General features: G+C 39.9%; 4 protein-coding genes across 7 annotated transcripts in view; 1 reads left to right on the plus strand and 3 right to left on the minus strand.

The window, feature by feature from the left end:
- LOC119421599 (septin-9) overlaps positions 1 to 17,463 on the minus strand; it is a 916,196-nt gene that overhangs the window by 149,338 nt on the left and 749,395 nt on the right. The window lies entirely within an intron of this gene.
- On the minus strand, positions 701 to 11,846 carry mif4gdb (MIF4G domain containing b). The gene is made up of 6 exons (XM_037688954.1): positions 11,781 to 11,846; positions 11,166 to 11,270; positions 10,913 to 11,022; positions 10,513 to 10,668; positions 8,815 to 8,907; positions 701 to 933 (listed from the first exon to the last, which is right to left on the minus strand). Exons 2-6 carry the CDS (start codon positions 11,242 to 11,244, stop codon positions 706 to 708), a joined length of 666 nt encoding a protein of 221 aa, XP_037544882.1. The 5' UTR covers positions 11,245 to 11,270; positions 11,781 to 11,846; the 3' UTR covers positions 701 to 705.
- On the minus strand, positions 5,220 to 7,631 carry LOC119421601. 3 transcript variants are annotated; one of them, XM_037688948.1, is made up of 6 exons: positions 7,425 to 7,631; positions 7,198 to 7,283; positions 6,861 to 7,055; positions 6,696 to 6,775; positions 6,157 to 6,360; positions 5,220 to 5,768 (listed from the first exon to the last, which is right to left on the minus strand). In XM_037688948.1, exons 1-6 carry the CDS (start codon positions 7,573 to 7,575, stop codon positions 5,750 to 5,752), a joined length of 735 nt encoding a protein of 244 aa, XP_037544876.1. In that variant the 5' UTR covers positions 7,576 to 7,631; the 3' UTR covers positions 5,220 to 5,749. The 3 variants fall into 3 exon arrangements, with proteins under 3 accessions (XP_037544876.1, XP_037544874.1, XP_037544875.1); XM_037688946.1 differs by having other exon boundaries at positions 5,220 to 6,360; XM_037688947.1 differs by lacking the exon at positions 7,198 to 7,283 and having other exon boundaries at positions 5,220 to 6,360.
- slc25a19 (solute carrier family 25 member 19) lies at positions 13,515 to 16,801 on the plus strand. Of its 2 annotated transcripts, none has more exons than XM_037688952.1 (6): positions 13,515 to 13,651; positions 13,872 to 14,027; positions 14,123 to 14,293; positions 15,541 to 15,725; positions 16,277 to 16,394; positions 16,473 to 16,801. In XM_037688952.1, the coding sequence occupies exons 1-6, from the start codon at positions 13,520 to 13,522 to the stop codon at positions 16,689 to 16,691; spliced, it is 981 nt and encodes a 326-aa protein (XP_037544880.1). In that variant the 5' UTR covers positions 13,515 to 13,519; the 3' UTR covers positions 16,692 to 16,801. The 2 variants fall into 2 exon arrangements, with proteins under 2 accessions (XP_037544880.1, XP_037544879.1); XM_037688951.1 differs by having other exon boundaries at positions 15,541 to 15,721; positions 16,264 to 16,394.

The raw sequence follows: 17,463 nt of genomic DNA on the forward strand, positions 1-17,463 counted from the left end.
CTACCAAACAGGTGATTAAAAAAAATAACTCTGTAAAAACAAGTCTTAAACATTTTGTTTGGTCTTTAAGTTTTAACAAATTTAAAAAAAAAATCCTCTGCATTAAAATGGTAAGTTACAAGTCAGCCTCACAAAAATGTAAAAAAATAATAATAATTATGTTAAACTTCAACTAAAATCTTTTTATAGTTTCACTTCTACATCAGAACATCCATTAGCTATATTTGAAAAATACAAATCCAAGAATAAAAAATTAAAAAAAAAAATTCATCCTCAACGATAAATTCCATTAAAAATAATAAAACTTAAAGCAACATCTGACTGGAACGTTTCTCCCGACTTTATAATTTGTTAAACTTCCAAAGAAATGTTTCAGAATAAAATCAAATGCAGGAAAGATCTTAAAAAAACAAACAAACTCCAGTGTCTTTGAGAAACCTTTAAGACAAACAATCTTTTGAACAAAATGTGGCTAAAGCTTGTCAATAGCTTTTTAACTATTGCACAATTCACACCCACCACTTCAGTCAGGACCAAATGCAGAAAATCCTAAAGCTAAATCAAAGTTGTCATTTTTAGCAGTTTTGAACCACCATCCTCCTAAAGCTCTCAGATTGTAAGACATTGCTTTTTATAATAAAGCTGCTGGTTTTAAAATCATGGAATGATCTGCGGGGCTCAGCACCCCCTCTCTCTGTGCCTGGCTCAGTCAGCGATTTCACTGTAGTAATACTTGTGGGCTGTGTTGCTGAGCACCCAGCCTCCGGCTCGAAACTCTAAGATCTCCAGCAGCAACAGACGGGCCATGGAGGCGAGGCCGTCCTGTAGGAGGAAACCGTCCCGCAGCAGGAAGAACAGCTCGTCCATCCGCTGGCTGTTCGCCTTCTCCAGCTGCTCTCCAATACGATGCAGCTGCAGCACCAGGCAGTCCACCTACAGACAGACGAGACACTTCGTTTAAAACACAGCGCACTGTGGCCTCTTGTGCAATGTTATGCATGTTGAAATAGAACACGTTTTAAAATTCTCCTGAAAATATGACAAAAATCACCATTTCCAAGAAAGTTTTATTCCCAACCATTTCCACAGTGCATTGTGTATTTATTAACTTTTATTTAACCAGGCAAATCATTATATAAACTATATCTATATATAGAGAGAGCAAAACTGAATATTAAACTGCACAACTAATGTTACAGTTCATAAAAGTTTGTATTTTGCCTTTTATGCAAATTTTGAGTATTTTGCTTCCTTCTATTGAAAATTAGTTCAACTTACCTGTTAAATTAGTCAAATAAGGAAAATAATACTTTTTAGTCTAACAAGGTTAAGTCAGGTCCTCTGGATGGAATGGTTGTGGGCGACTGTGGCTGAGTGGTTAGAGCAGTCGTCCTCCAGTGCAAGAGTTAGGGGTTCGAATCCACCAGCAGTCACATGCCCAAGTGTCCCTGGGCAAGACAGTGAACCCCTCATTGCCTCCGATGTGTCCCATCGATGTTTGCATGTGATAAAGCTCTGATTATTCTCTTTAGAATGAGTTGTTCAATGAGCTTTGTATAGATCTAGTAGAGTGCAGAATGAATGGATAAATGAGGACACAGATTGTAGTGTGAAGAGCTTTGAGTGTCTTGATAAGATAGAAAGGTGCTATACAAGTACAGTCCATTTACCATTCTTCCTGTTGAAACGTTTCATCTTTTATCCAAAGACCTCTTTAATCACCTTCTCAGTGGATCAACCAGTCTGTTGCTTGTTTGTTTGTCATCTTTATTCATTTCATATTTAAAACACAAAAACAGTTTAGAAACCAAATGAAAAAAAAAAAAACATGTCATAAAATGAAAGGTAGCAGAAGAAAAAAATCTTATCATATCTGCCCCTTGTTTAAAACAAAATCAATTCAAACAATAATCATCTATAAGTAATATAACAAAATAAATAACTCATCACAATTTTACGTATTTATATGCATCTTTCCAAAATTTTAATCTTGATCATTTTCTTAAATATAGGCATTGACTTTACTTTTTTTTTTTTTTTTAACATCGTTTTCCAAACTATTCCCTAGAATTGAAGTAGACCGCCCCTTTAAACTGGTTCTGTACTGTGGTTTAACAAAAATGTCTGTTCCCTTAAGATTATAGCAACTTTTCCTTTTTACAAAATACGTTTGAATGTTTGAAGGTAGTGTGTAGTTCTGAGCTTTATACAGTACTAAAAGAATATTACAGTTAACCAAATCATAAAACTTCAGTGATTTCAATTGATAAAATAAAATACGAGATGCTGACGTTCAAAACTAGCCGTTCACATGATAAAGGAGGACCATCGGCCTAACGACCGACCGTTAGTGCTCTAATGGCTGCTTGCTATTCACAGAGGACTGAGTGATACAGCACTGTAAGCAGGTGACAATTGGACACAGAGGCCTCCGCCCATTTAACGATGGACAGGCTCTCTTCACAAAGATGGCCTCCTTTACTCCTCTCTCAAACCTCTCTATCAAGGATGTGAACAGCTTCATCCCTGATCGAGTGACCGCTGGACTGATGTTGATCTTCTGTGCTGGGCCATCCTTTTGGCCAGTGGCTGTTTAGTTTCCCCGATGCAAGACTGATCACAGCCCTGGCACTGAACAGCTTACACAATATTACTCTCTGCTTTCAGGAAGGCCCAGTTAGGATATCCACATCGCTCCACGGCCTGTCTTGTGTGGGATTTCTCCTTCCCCCTCTCCCTCTCTTACTCTGAATAGCAAGCAGCCATCAGGACACGAACGGCCAATAGACTATATGCCACGGGTAGTGGTGACGTACTTCCGTTAAAATTTCAGAAGGGTCCATCACTTCCGGCTCCTATCCACTGCAGTTGTTTTTAGCATAAGCTACTAGTAGTAACCATGAAAAAGACTCAAAACGGAAAGCGTCTGCGATCTACTGGCACTGCAAGTCAGTTCTGTTGTGTGCCGTTGTGTCCACTAACCAGTAGGTACAATAGAGTAGTTAGTTTTTTCCATTTTCCTGCCGTTGAGGAGTTAAGGCGACAATGGACCGTGGCTATCCGCAGGGAAAACTTAGCTTTAAAAGTTCACACCCGCGTTTGTAGTCGGCATTTCAAACCTGAGGACATTCAAGAGCCAGTATCCGAAAAGGGAAGACGGATGTTAAAAAAGGGAGCTGTACCTGCTTTGTTTGAATGGAATAATTACTCCCTTCCACCACCAAGACCCGCGGTTTGGGAGAGAAGGAAAAGACCACCTCCAGAGGACAGCGAGGAGGAAGATAATACAACAGCCAGTGTAGACACCCATAAGGATCACGATTATGCTGCTAGTCCAGACCCTGCAGTTGTGGATTCAGTGCTGGAGGAAAATAATAATCTCCGGGAGGAAGTCCGCCAGCTACGGGAACAGGTTGAGAGCCTGACGCTGAGGCAGCGATTCGGCATTCAACGTTTTGCATCCTCCGACAAGGACATTAGATTCTTCACAAGGTAGGTGTGTGTGTGTGAGGAGGGGGATGCGCGCGCGTTTGTGTTACACAGAGTATAAAATTATTTTAGAAAACCTTTTCACGAGTTCTATGCTAAAGCGAAAAATTCAGTTTGAATTAAGTTCGCTCTCTCTCTGTCTCTCTCTATATTTAATGTGTGTGTGTGTGTGTGTCTATGTGCCTAGGTATATTATTTGTGTGTATGTATACATTTCATTTATTTTAATTTTTTGTGTTCATTTCATACTTAAAGCCCAAAAAAAACAATTTACAAAACCACATGAAAAAAATACATAAAATGAAAGGTAGCAGAAGAAATAATCTTATCATATCAGCCCCTTCTTTAAAACAAAATTAACTCAAAATATCAATTCAAACAAGTCATCTATGAATAATGTAACATGACAAATAACTAATACCAATCTTCCATATAAGTATTTATATTCTAAATTAATTACAGTATTACAGCACAGTGCCTGGGGTTGAATTTATTTTTAAGTATGCTGTGTAGTTTAACATGGACACTAATTGTTATGGTATGTTTTTTTTTTCAGGTTTGCATCATATGACCTTCTGATGCATTTCTGGGGCATGATTGAGCCCTCTCTGCCATCCATGGTCAGTGTTCGCCAAGGACAGAGAGGAACTGCCCTCGACTCCACTCCATCAACTTGTACTTTGCAGCCCATCGATGAGTTTTTCATGTTTTTAAATTACCTTGCCCTTGGATCCAAGCAACGTGATCTTGCTGACCGGTACGGTGTCCATCAGTCCACTGTCAGCAGGATCATCACAACATGGAGCAATTTCTTATTTACAGTCTTAGGTTCAATTAGGATCTGGATACCGGAGGAACATATACGAAAACATCTACCGGCAGACTTCAAACACTACCCTGACACTACAGTCATCCTTGACTGCACTGAGCTGAGGTGTCAGTGCCCATCTTCCCCTCTCCTCCAGAGTGAGGTGTTTTCATCTTATAAATCCCACTGCACTCTGAAAGGGCTGATTGGGATTGCACCTCATGGGGCAGTGACATTCATCTCTGGACTGTATGCCGGGTCTATCAGTGACAAGCAGATCACCCGTGAATCTGGTCTCATCACGCTGTTAAAACCAGGGATGGCTGTTATGGTGGACAGGGGCTTTCTTATTGATGACATTGTTCCCTGCAAAGTTTACAGGCCAGCATTTCTGTCTGGCAGGTCTCAGATGTCTGCTGAGGATGTTAGAGAGACCCAGGACATAGCACGTCTCAGGGTGCATGTGGAGCGCCTCATTCGCCGGGTCAAAGAGCACAAGTTACTTGACTCTGAAATTCCCCTAGGTGTTTTTGGTATAATCAACCAACTGTTCACTGTTGCTTGTCTACTCACAAATTATGAAAATGGCCCACTAGTAAAGGCCTGGGCAAAGAAGCCTGACATCTGAGTAACAGCAAGAAAATATGCTGTATATCTATGTTTGATTTTGTTTTTTTGTACTTACAATAAAATTAAATCACTGTCATAAATATTTCAATTTCTCTGAACTTTTTCCATTAAATCAGTTCTTTTATAACATTTTTCATGTAAGTCAAGCCATCAAGTGGGATATTGAAATACAGTACTAATAAAACTGAAATGAAAAAATTTATTTTATTTTATTTTATTTTTTTTCAAAAAATGCCACTCATCTAGTGAATGCAAACCGTTGAAACAGAAAAACACAGTTCACAAAGAGGGTATGATTATAACAGCCTAATAGCTAATTTCAAACAGAATAAATTGTATCTGACCTTAAAGAGAAATACATAAATCTAACTGCTTAAAAATAATATAAATGGAAGGAACATGACACAAGTATTAACAGTATTTTCAATCATATATGCAAAGGTTAAAATTTGACTATGTTACCTTAATTTGCCAGGCAAGCGCTGAGGTAAAAATAAAAAAAGAAATGGTCAACCTTTTGTTTTATGGTTTGCAGTACTTGCATGTCACGGGGAACCCTCTCAATAAACATGTCATTTTCTGTGTAAATGACAAAGTCACACCAGTCACACCCTGAAATTAGCATTTGTCCCTGGATTTGCCAGTAATATGGGTGTGTACGTTTGAGTGTCTGCCTACCATCCCTAATCATTATGTAAGAGCAGTCCACATAGCTTGTCACATTTGGGCATTTTATTTCTAAAAGGCCAAACACTTGTTGCTCCTCAGGATCGTAAATAATTCCATCTGGTGATGACCCCATCCATGGTGCGTCAGGATGTATCAAGAACCCACATGGGTAGTGGTTTACTTCCCTTACCCTGCAATACTCCTCTATAGCTGTTGGCTCTAGGGTAAGCCCCCGACGCATGTCAGCAGTTTGACTGCAGGGTCTCAGAAGCCTTTTCGCAAGATTTTCAGAAGAGCTGTCACCCCTGGTGTGACAGACCTCCCTAAACCTTGTTGAAGTAACACGACACTTTCTTAGTTGGTGCCACTCTGGACAGAAGCTCTGCTCCCGTGTGCTGCTCTCAATTTTGTGAGACATCTCTAACGTTGTCTCAAGGGACATCATATGGTGTTGCTGTTGTTCTGAACATACATACGCACAGCTGGAGTGTTCAAGCCTGTAATTGTAGAGTGGAAGCTGTGGGGGAGAAAGGACGTGTTGGTGTGGACGGGTCCTGGGAACTACCTTTGCTGGCAGCTGATATGACAGAACACTTCCCTCTTGTACTGGACCAAACAAAGAGTCAACAAGAGGGACATCGTTGGAGACAGCCATTGTGGTGATCATTGGCGCTTCTTCAGCTGGAAGTCCCCGGTACACATCCTGTATCCTTAGGGTCGAGATGAGTGGCAGAGGGCTGGTAGTGCCTTTATACAAGTTGCTTCTGTTGAGAAAAATAAAAATTTGTCATAAACAAGACATTAATAGGCAAATGATGAAATTTATACTAAATAAAGCCTATGTTGTATTTTAGGCAATAAAGTTATTGTCTTGTTTAAAAACGAAGTTTGATTAATTACTTATTTGCATTTTTAACCTATCTCTGGCATAGTACAACATAAGCTTAAGTACCATACCATAACATTTTATGTATAAAGCACATAAAACAGCAAAACATGCACTTCTTGTGCATGTGTTGTGATAGTAAATTTAATGAATTTTAAAAATGTGTGTGTGTGTGTTTGTGCATGTGTCTGTGTTCTTTAAATTAAAACAAACCTAATTCCTTCAAAGATTTTCCTCTCTCTTGGTTTTGCTGACAGGACGACCATGTCCTTAACTGGACCAGGTTTTATGCCCTGCATCCAAAAACAACATTGATGTAAATACAGTATTGAACTATAATTCATAAGCAGGAATAAAGAGTCATCAATATGTAGTTACCATTGTCCTCGGTTTATGCCACTTTTGTTCGGTGTCTGTGCAGCTTAGGACTGGAGGAACAGCTGGAAGCTTCAACTGGGAGTAGTGAGCCGTCTGGAAAAGCAGAGCTGCCACATGGCTGCACAGGACTGTACCTGCCACACAGGTGCACTGACATCCCTGAAACTCCACCGGCTTTGATTCCCTCAGCACCATCTGTGTACAATACCAAATATTTCAGAGACCAAAATGTACCAACTGTAAATGCTATTATAAAAAGACAACCGTAATTATCAAAGTCCTACTAGCTTCTTAAAACACAGCCCTGTAGAGAACATGTCGGGTGGTTTTGACTTACACTCAAACAGTGGGGCTTCTGGCTTTTCCTCATTGACTGGAAACACTCAGCCCTAACTGTTACTTCTCCTGCCTCCTTGTTTGAAACTAATATTTGGGTTAATCAGAAAAATTGTACAGACAACACACGTTTACTCAACAATATAGCAAGGTTAGCTACGTTAGCTGTGTTATATGTAGCCTGCATGAGGCAGTTCGGTGAACTGAAAAAAAAAAATACCGACTTACCTTCGTACTTATTTATGTAGTTGGACACATAAAGCTTGAATCCTTTGTCCTTTTTAGATGTGGGCGCTTTCGAGAAAGTCTGAATAATTCTGTAGACATCATTAACAGATATTGTTGGCAAGTCCTGCAGTGATCGAGTGAAAAACGCCATCACTAACACTGTGTTGACAGCAAACAGGAAGTGCGCAGCCCTTCTGAAAAATGCGGAAGTGCTAGAACGGAAGTCCGTGGCATATAGTCTATTGTTAGGCTGATGGTCCTCCTTTTGCATGTAAACAACAACTCTTGGCTATCAGCAGCAAACTGGTTGATCCATTATGAGAAGGTGACTGAAGAAGTCTTTTGGATGAAAGATGAAACATTTCAACAAGCATCCAGAGGACCTGACATAACCTTGTTAGATTTATCTACCTGGATTATTGAGCATGAATCAGGAGATACTTTTTTGTGTACTGGCATTTTTTTTCCCTTAAACTTATGGGGATTTAAATGTCAAAGACACTAGAACCTGACCAGTATATCGTGTTGCGGAGCTGGAGGTGGGCCGAGGGTCCGAGATAAGACCTGAAAGTCCGCAGCAATCGGTAGGACTGATATAGGCATTTGGGGACATATCGTATCAGTAATAATTGGCCCCATTATGTGTCACACAAATAAATTATTTAAAAAAATCATACATCATGGTTTCCAGATTTTTAAATTTTTTTTATAGATTATGTCTCTCACAGTGGACATGCACCTAAGATGAAAATTTCAGACCCCTCCATGATTTCTAAGTGGGAGAACTTGCAAAGTCGCAGGGTGTTCAAATACTTCATTTCCTCACTGCGTGTGCCTCTCAAGCTAGCAAGCTAACGTTTAGATAACCAAGCACAGGCCTTGTAAAACTTTAGCCAGAACAATAAATCTATCGTACAGGTAAAATATATATTATATTAGTAACATTATCTTGTCATCAATGAAATGCATCATTTGTCTGAAATCTTTACTTTTCTGCAAAAAAATTAAATAAAATGCAGCTGTGGTCAATACTAAATTAGACCTTCACCATACATGACTGTTTAAACAATGAACAGGGAAGGACCTTTCTTTGTTTAATATATAGTTATGGTACACACTTGATAACTTTGCGGTGAATAGTGGAGGATAGAAAATGTGAACACACATTAGGAAGACTGAAGACTTCAAGTGTTAAAACAGGTTTGAAAGTAGCCGTTTACGTAGATTCTTGGGGTGAACAAAGCTCAAAATATTTCAGCCAGTATATCGCTTATCAGCATTAGCCTTCTCCTTCCAATATCGGTATTGGCGATAGTCAAACTTTTGATATCGGTCAGGCTCTAAAACCCCCCAAAAATACACACATTAACATGAAACGCGTGGACGTCACCTCTTCCTCGTTCATTAAAGCGTCTGGTTGGGCCAGCCTCATGAGACAGTCGTACACGGGATGGACCAGCGCCACCATCGGCATGTTGTTCACCTGAAATGCCCACAGACAGACAAAGGCCAAAACAGATAAATTTCACCAAAGTACAAAAATCAAAACGCATAAAATCCTGGAGATCTTTTAACTTTACCTTCCTTTTCACATAGGTTTAAAAGCCATACTGTGTATTGCTAAAAAAAATTATTAATTTAGACGTTAGAGGCATATTATCTTTAATAAACACCAATGAAAAATATATATTTATAATTTGTACAATTAAAAATCTTGTTCATAATGAAATGTTTAAAGTAAATACTCTATATTTTCCTCCAAGAAAGCACCAAGATGCAGATATTTCTGTGACACTGGATTCTATTAATATTCAGGTTATTGGACAGAGGTACAGATTTGTATAAAAAAATAAAAAATACCCCAGCAATTTCTTTCATAAGCTATGGTGTGTTCAAAAACCAGAAAACAAATGAGTTTTGGATGGGTTTGTTACCAGTCAAGCAGAAAACTCCTCAGTTTTGGTCAAACTGATTCATTCGTGCATCCATGATCTTTTTTTTTTAGTTTGCAGAGTGTGAAGATAAAATATATTGAAATAGCTTAAGAGTCATACAGTAAATCATAAAGTTGTATGATTTAATACCTTTACACTGACTTTGCTACAGGTTTTAAAAACAAACTCTTATGAGAGTAAAAAGAAACCAACTTCTGTTTAATTGTTGCAGAATCAGAAGACAATGAGGTAAATGCTGCCACCACGTGGCTGCAATCATGACAAAGCTAAACTGCATATCTTCTTAATTTCATTATGATTTTATGGTCTACTGGTATGAATGATGCATGTTGGGAATGTTATTTGCTGGAACCAGTTATCCATACATGATCATTCAGCGTTCATGTAACATATACGTTCAGATGAAACAGTTACAACAGCATCCTGTCTGACGCTCTGCCGGCTGGGAAATGGACTAAACAGATGTTTTGTGAGTCAAGATAGTACAAAGGTTTTGATTATTACTTGAAATCAGGGTTTTGAGAGAGGAAACATCATTGGAGAGCAACAAATCCAGCCCTAAAACGTATAAATGTTTTTAATCAGAGAAACTGCATTTTGTCCGGAATGGCTTTAATTGGATTTTGCTGGAAATTAAAATGAGCTAAAGTTAAACGAGGCAACAGATTTCCCCCAAAACAGCCAGAAGGTAAAGCTAAAACCAGCAGAAGCTAAAGTAAAAACAAGCTAAAAGCAGCAAAATGCAAGCCAAAAACAAAAGCAGCTAAAGCTAAAAGGCAGTAAAAAGCTAGCTAAAGGTTTCAAACATCAACAGTGACGCAATGAAAGGTAGTAAAAATTATTCCTATAAAAGATGTATTATGATAGAGGTTAATATCATGTTTGTTGGGCTACTGAAAATAAGAAAATGTATCTGAGCTACAATTTTAGAAATGCTTAGACATAATGCTAAATGTTTCAGATTTATATTTGATACACTGACAACATATTGCAGTAAATAACTACACAAGATGCCACATGAAAACATTTGAGTTCAAGTCCAAGCTCGTGAACAAAATACAGATGACTATAACACGACTGACCTGTTCTCGTGTAAAACAAGTAAGAAAGCTACCTCCACCTCCTGCTCTTACCTTGAGGTAGTCGAAGATGTTACAGATGAAGGTGACGAAGCACACCCACTCCTGCAGCGAGCGCGTCCTCGTCTCTTCACGCGGGTTAAACTCCTGCTGCAGTCGGTTCAACAGGTGCTTTCTGAAAACATTTCCACCGTTTTGGTTGGCCTCAGCCTGGACAAAATCAGGAGGCAATCAGGACTCGCAAAGAGAGGGAGCACGGACGAAATGTCTGGAAATACACGCTGATTTAAGAGTTGCTTTAGGAGATGAAGCAAACGTTAGCATGATAATCCAGTGTGACGTTGAGCTGCCCTTTGTGGCGGGTGATATGCACTCTTTCAAGAAAGGCTGGGACTTTTATTATTTTCCACACAGATTCCTAAACAGAAAGGTCACAGGCGGATAAAGTACCAACCTGCACAATCGTGTAACAAATCCGTCCAGACTCTTTGCAGAACGCAGCATCCTTTAAGGACTGATCCACAATGATGTTGGACACGACCTCCAGGTTCACGGAACTAGGGTCTGAGGGTAAGAAAACTCCTTTAAAATACGTTTAAAGAGCAAAAACTTTAAATAAATAAAAAACATCTATATGTAGGTCTTTAAATCTACGTATGACATTCAAAATATTTGGAGATTATAAACAAGTAAAGTGAAATCCTGACCTTTCAAGGCAGTTTTCAGTAATATCTGTGAGTCCGGGTCAAATGACTGGATTCTGTAGTCGTCACTGGAGTTTTCCATTATTTTAGGTAGAAGATAATTTACACCTGAACATAGAGCTCTTTTTAATGCACTTTTCTGTAGAACAAGGGTGGTTGGCTTCAGGTTACAGATCTTTTTTTTCCCCCATACAAAATGAGTGCAAGCCTTTTAAACAAGCTGTTGGGACAGCAAACCACAAAATCCTGTGGAGTCATCAAACCTGCAGCTCATTCACTGAGGGATACAAGGGATTTTGGCAACTAAATACCAAGTAATACTCAAACAAAGTATACTTTTCTTTTGTGCGATGGTAAACACTGATTGTTGGCCACATTTGAACCGGAAGAACATGCCAAGTTACGTCTAAATATTGCGTATTGCTAATACGACAACATAAAATTGTCTCAACTATAATAAAATTGTACTTTTGCTAGCTGGTGTGCTTCGACACAGTTGCTATCGCCAGTGCCACCCACCAGAAGAATGAAACGGATAAATATTTTTAAATGTCCAGCTAGTACAAAACGTACTTTGATTAATTAGCGCATAATTTTAAAATATGTGGGAAAATGTACCTTTTTAACGTAAGTAACGCATCTGAGTCGACCATACCACCACAAGCAAGCAGCGTCCAACCTTTCAAAGATGAAATATGACGGTAAAGATGGGTCACTGCCCCCGAAAGTTGATTACATTGGTGTATGTGTCGCCCCCCCACAAAAAAACCCGGCCCTATTTCAAGTTTTGAAGTTCTGCCCTCTTCAAGTAAAAAAAAAAACACTCGTCTTAGATAATGTTTCTAGTGCTGACTCTTCTTTCAAGAAGTTCCCCTTCTACTTCTGCTGCTCAAGACGTTAAAAAACATTTTACTCCTGAGAGAGTAGGCGGGGCATAAAAGCCCCACATGATGTGTTGCCAGGTGCACGATAATTATCGTGTTTGTACGACAATTTTGCCCTCTGTACGATCAATAATCCCAAAAAAGGCCAAATATACGATAATTTGACCATTCCGTGAATATGTGGTGGTAATCGGTTGTCATCAGCCTGTCGCAACTGTGTCGGAGTTTTTTTTTTTTGTGAACCCTGAAGGCATCTGTGTCCACAAACAGATGTGCTTTTCTAAATGTTACATACGAGTGACGTGTTTGCGTTTGCCTCAGAACAACTGCCACGATTGGCTGAGTAGTCCGCTGCGCCCGCCCCATGATTGAGGAAAAAAAAACAAAAAAAAACGAAGAAGCAGAGCCGGTCTGGAAGCTGACCCATCACTACTATAGTGTATCAATAGATTTGTTGTTTTGGTTATGACGGGTGTTCTATAATTTCCTTCAAAATACGATAAAAAAAAATATATATATATCTAGTACGATAATCCTACATTTTTCACCTGGCAACACTGCATCCCTCGTGCGCAACAAATTAGACAACTGGGACTTGCTGCATCAACGTCCACCAACGAGACAAGCTGGGCTGATTCACTCTAGTATTACGCATGTTTACGGTACATTTCCATTCTCTGTGATCAGATTTTGGCTCCTAAAATACAACATAGCAGTGCCCAAAACCCAGGACATTTTTGTTGTATTTACAACGTTTTAGTATAAATCGTTATTATTATTGTCCTCATAGGCTGCCTTTGCTTGACGGATGTGACGTATTGTCAGTGTCTTCAGGTTTGTCTCTTTGTGCCTCTTTATTTATATCGGCGATTCTAACCCACAAACATACAATATTTGTTCTAACCTTCAAAATAATCCAATCAGATTAACTGTAAACCAAATTATTCTGTACACAGGCTGGATGTTTCGTAAACGGGGCGGAGTTAGTTACGTTGTGAGTGGTTTATTGAGGAAGTGACCCATCTTGTTCGTAGTAGTTCTTTGAAAGACGGCGCACGCGTATTGTAACATCAGCGGCAGTTTTACCTGGCGAGCTGTATGAAGTTGTTCTTGTCTTATTATAGTATATTATAGTTGAATTCAATACACTCGGTGCCAAAGTAGAAGTTGCGGTTAAATTTATGAAGGTCTTATACGACAAGGTAAAGGTATCATTCATTGTTGGTTTTTTTATTACCGCTACGAAGTTAACAGCTTCTCTGATGTTAGCTTAGCTTAGCTTAGCTTGACCCAAGTCAACTGTCCTCCACCTGATCATTGTTGCTACATAAATAATCAAAACAAACCACACCATATTATTCACAAACACACTTACACAGCAACCTACAACACCGCACAGACTTTTAAACTTATTGTTATGCAATCTGAAAGGTTGTTTTTTTTGTCACTAGTGTTGAGAGGTGCTGTGGAGAGATGGTGGGGTATGACCCCCGGGCTCAGGATGCAGCTCCTACCCCACATGAAGCAGCCATCGCAGGTTCAGCTGCTGGCATGGCCACCAGAGTTCTCATCAGCCCTTTTGATGTCATTAAAATAAGATTTCAGGTAACAGTACACTTTCAGTCACTTCTGCACCAGCAGGTGGTGACAGATGATTTATGCAAACTTTGGTGAAACTTAAAAAAAAAAAAAAGTTTTAGACTTTGATATTATATTGCAAATAAAGCTGTAAACCAGCCAGGATGATTTATTTACATTGCAACAAACAGGAGACAATGCTATTTTGCATCCTGTGTGCTCATCAGTGAAACCCTGTCCCTCACAGCTGCAGATAGAGCCTGTATCTTCGCGGAGGCCCATGGGGAAATATTGGGGAATACTTCAGGCAACTCTGCGCATTTACTCAGAGGAGGGTCTCTCTGCTTTCTGGAAGGGTCACGCTCCAGCCCAGCTCCTCTCCATCTGCTATGGGGCTGTCCAGGTAGAGCTTGTGAATTGAAAACTGCAAGTTAAAGCGACAGAATAAACCACCTCAGTAATTCATAACTGAATCTGTTGTATGTTTTTTATTTCCAGTTTGTGAGCTTTGAGTTTCTGACCAAAATGGTTCACAAGTCGACACCGTATGATAGTCAGACATCAGGAGTTCACTTTGTGTGTGGCGGCTTGGCAGCCTGCTCAGCTACAATGGCCTGCCAGCCTCTGGACACACTGAGGACACGCTTTGCTGCTCAGGGAGAACCCAAGGTAGAACATGACGCACTGCTGCTACTCTGTTACTGACAGTTTTTAGGCTCAGTTAAAACAAAGTACATCTTTCCTCCTCAGCATTAATAATTCACACGTTGATACTAAAACAATCTACTTTTCCCTGGGATTTTAAAGGAGATAAACACAGCAGCAGATGAACAGCACATAATTTAAAAACCCTTATCAGCTTATTTAGTGTAGATTTTTAACAACTTTTTACATAAAAGTTTAGATTTATTTAGATGCATGGACTTTTGTTTATCCGGGTGTCTCTTAAATTTAGTTTAGAGTTTTATAATCAGGTTGAAGTCCGCTCTTCAGCTGGGTTAGTACAGCAGTTTGATTCTTTAACGCCAGCTGCAGAAGGCAGAAATGCAATAATGTTTTTGCCTTTGTTTTTGTACCAGCTGTAAAGAAACACAGATGTTGCTATGGTTCAGCCAGTTTAACAACTACAGTTTGGTATAGTAGTAGCGGAGCGTCACCCCCAAGACTAACATTGCATATTGCTCTATGTTTAGTGGAAACTTTTGCCATTAACTGTTTGCATCAGCCCATGTTACCTGTTAGCAAAATATCTCATGAATCACTGGACATATTTTTTAGAAACTCATCTTTGTATGTGCATTAACGACGGCTTAATTTTTGGAGCCAACCCAGTTCATAATGGCTGCTACAGCTGACGGACATTAGCAGTTTTTTCAAATATTGAGCTAATTTTTTTTTATAGTAAAGTTATCCTCAACAGATGCTTATGTGCCAATAGAGTATTGCATAAGATCGCTCATCATTTACAAGGTTTGACCAAACTATAATAGCCTCTTCCTATCAAAAATGATCTTCATTCAAAAGTTTGACATGAAAGGTGGTGGATACTTTGTATTTCTTTGAGGAATACTCGGCCTTTTTTAGTTTTTTCCCAGCTCATTTTCAGATTAAAATTTACTCTAGACCTCAGTTATTCTATTAAAGGATTGCTGCTCCGCTGTCACCGTCCTGCCTTGTTACATGACAATGTTTTGACCAAACTTCATGTGTCGGACGGATAGCCTCACATATGACTGTGGAATGTGTTTGCTATACAAAGGAGTTAATTCCCAACTCGGTGACAACTAACTTTATGTCCTCTACAGTAGTTGAAAGACAAACCATTATCACTCTCAGTACTTTATGCCTTTTTATAGCCAATGACTTGTATAAAATGTCTGTATTAATAATTTACAAATCCTCCTCTGTGTTTTTAGGTGTACAAAAACTTGCGGTACGCCGTGTCCACAATGTGGCGTTCAGAGGGACCATGGACATTTTACCGTGGCCTCTCTCCAACCCTGTTGGCAGTGTTTCCTTATGCTGGACTGCAGTTCTTCTTCTACAATGTCTTTAAAAAGATGTTGTCTCCCTCATCTAAAGCTGGGGACTCAGGAGGTCAGTAGGAAAGAAATTCCTCGTCCTCCTGCATTTTGTTTCAGAAAATAGCTAAGCCTTTTGTTTCGATAGCTTTACTATATATATATTTAATAGAGAGCTTAGGAAATCTCTTAAAATTTTGTTCCACAAGGAGTGAAGTACATTTTTAGTTTGGAACTGAAACTTGCTGGATATTTCCAGACTCCAGTGCAGCTAAGTCTGATGCAGCTTTATTAAACACAGATTTATTCACTACATATAATTTAAGTGTTTAAGTTAAACTTATTTATGAATCTTTAGTCAGTTGAGAGAACAAACATGTTATTTACTCATGGGCCATAAATGTACAATGAGTTTATTGGTGATATTTTTCACTGAGACACTTCCTTATGATCAATTCAGAGTAAACTTTAGAATAACTGAGCAAAGCTTCATCAGCTGTATCGAGCCAGAAATCTTGTCTGGGTTTGTCAACCCAGAATTCAGCGTTGGTTACGAGTGTTTTCTGAAACAGGTTAGTGTATAAGCAGGCATGCGCTGATGAATTTTGTCTCTTCAAGGAACCATGATCAGCCTGATTTGTGGCAGCGGAGCAGGAATGATCAGCAAAACGATGACATATCCATGTGACTTGTTCAAAAAGAGGCTGCAGGTGGGGGGCTTTGAGAAAGCCAGGGTTCACTTTGGAAAGGTGAGCTCTTCCCCTTGCACATTTCATTTTATCAAAGCACAAACTGTGTCATTCCTCAGTGTTACCCCTCCTGTGCAGGTGCAGAGCTACAGCGGTCTGAGAGACTGCGTGTTTCAAGTCGCCAAAGAGGAGGGCTTGCGAGGATTCTTCAAAGGCCTCTCGCCCAGCCTCTTGAAGGCTGCCCTGTCAACAGGCTTCACGTTTTTCTGGTATGAGTTTTTCCTCGACGTCATGTGTAGCATTAGGGAGAAACGGAAAATGAACAACCTCACCAAAGATGGAGGAGATGGACAGTGAACAAAGTGATGCAGATGAGGCAATCACGCACAATTCAAGCGCACCTAACGTGTTGTTGCACTGAACAGATTTCTGAACTAGAACAAAGCCAACCCAGTCAGTACTGGGTTTTACTGTTTACATAGGGTGGGGGGGAATGCTTTTAAATTAGATGTTTTAATCCTTTTATAGAGTAATATAAACATTATATTTGGTAAAAGTTATTTAATTCAAAACCTTGATGAAAAAGCAATGGTTATATCAGGAAACCTCGCCTGGAAAAGAGAAACCGGGGCACCTCGCTGGAGCCAGGCCTAGGCGAGGAGCTTGCCAGCGAGTGCCTGGTGGTCGAGCCTTGGCTCCTGGGGCTCGGCTGGGCTAAGCCCAAAAAAATAACAGGTAGCCACCTCCATGAGGACCCATCACCCTTGGGGAGGTTCGTTAAGGTCGGGTGCTGTGCAAGTCGGGTGGCAGGCGATGGAGGGTCCCTGGCCATGTCGATTCCTGGTGGCATAGATTAGCTTTAGGGACCTGGAACATCACCTCACTGGCAGGTAAGGAGCTGGAGCTTGTGTGTGAAGTTGAGCGACACCAGCCTGATATAGTTGGGCTCACCTCTACGCACAGCTTGGGCTCTGGAACCCAACTCCTGGAAAGAGGCTGAACTTTCTCCTGCTCTTGAGTTGTCCAGGGAGAGAGGCGTTGTGCAGGCGTGTGACTGAACGTCTCTGTGTTGGAGTTCTCCCCAGTGAATGAGAGGGTTGCCTCTGCAGCTTCGGCTGCAGGATGGAAG

This window comes from Nematolebias whitei, chromosome 15 (genome assembly GCF_014905685.2).
Source record: "Nematolebias whitei isolate Nwh7 chromosome 15, NemWhi1, whole genome shotgun sequence".
NCBI classification, from domain to species: domain Eukaryota; kingdom Metazoa; phylum Chordata; class Actinopteri; order Cyprinodontiformes; family Rivulidae; genus Nematolebias; species Nematolebias whitei.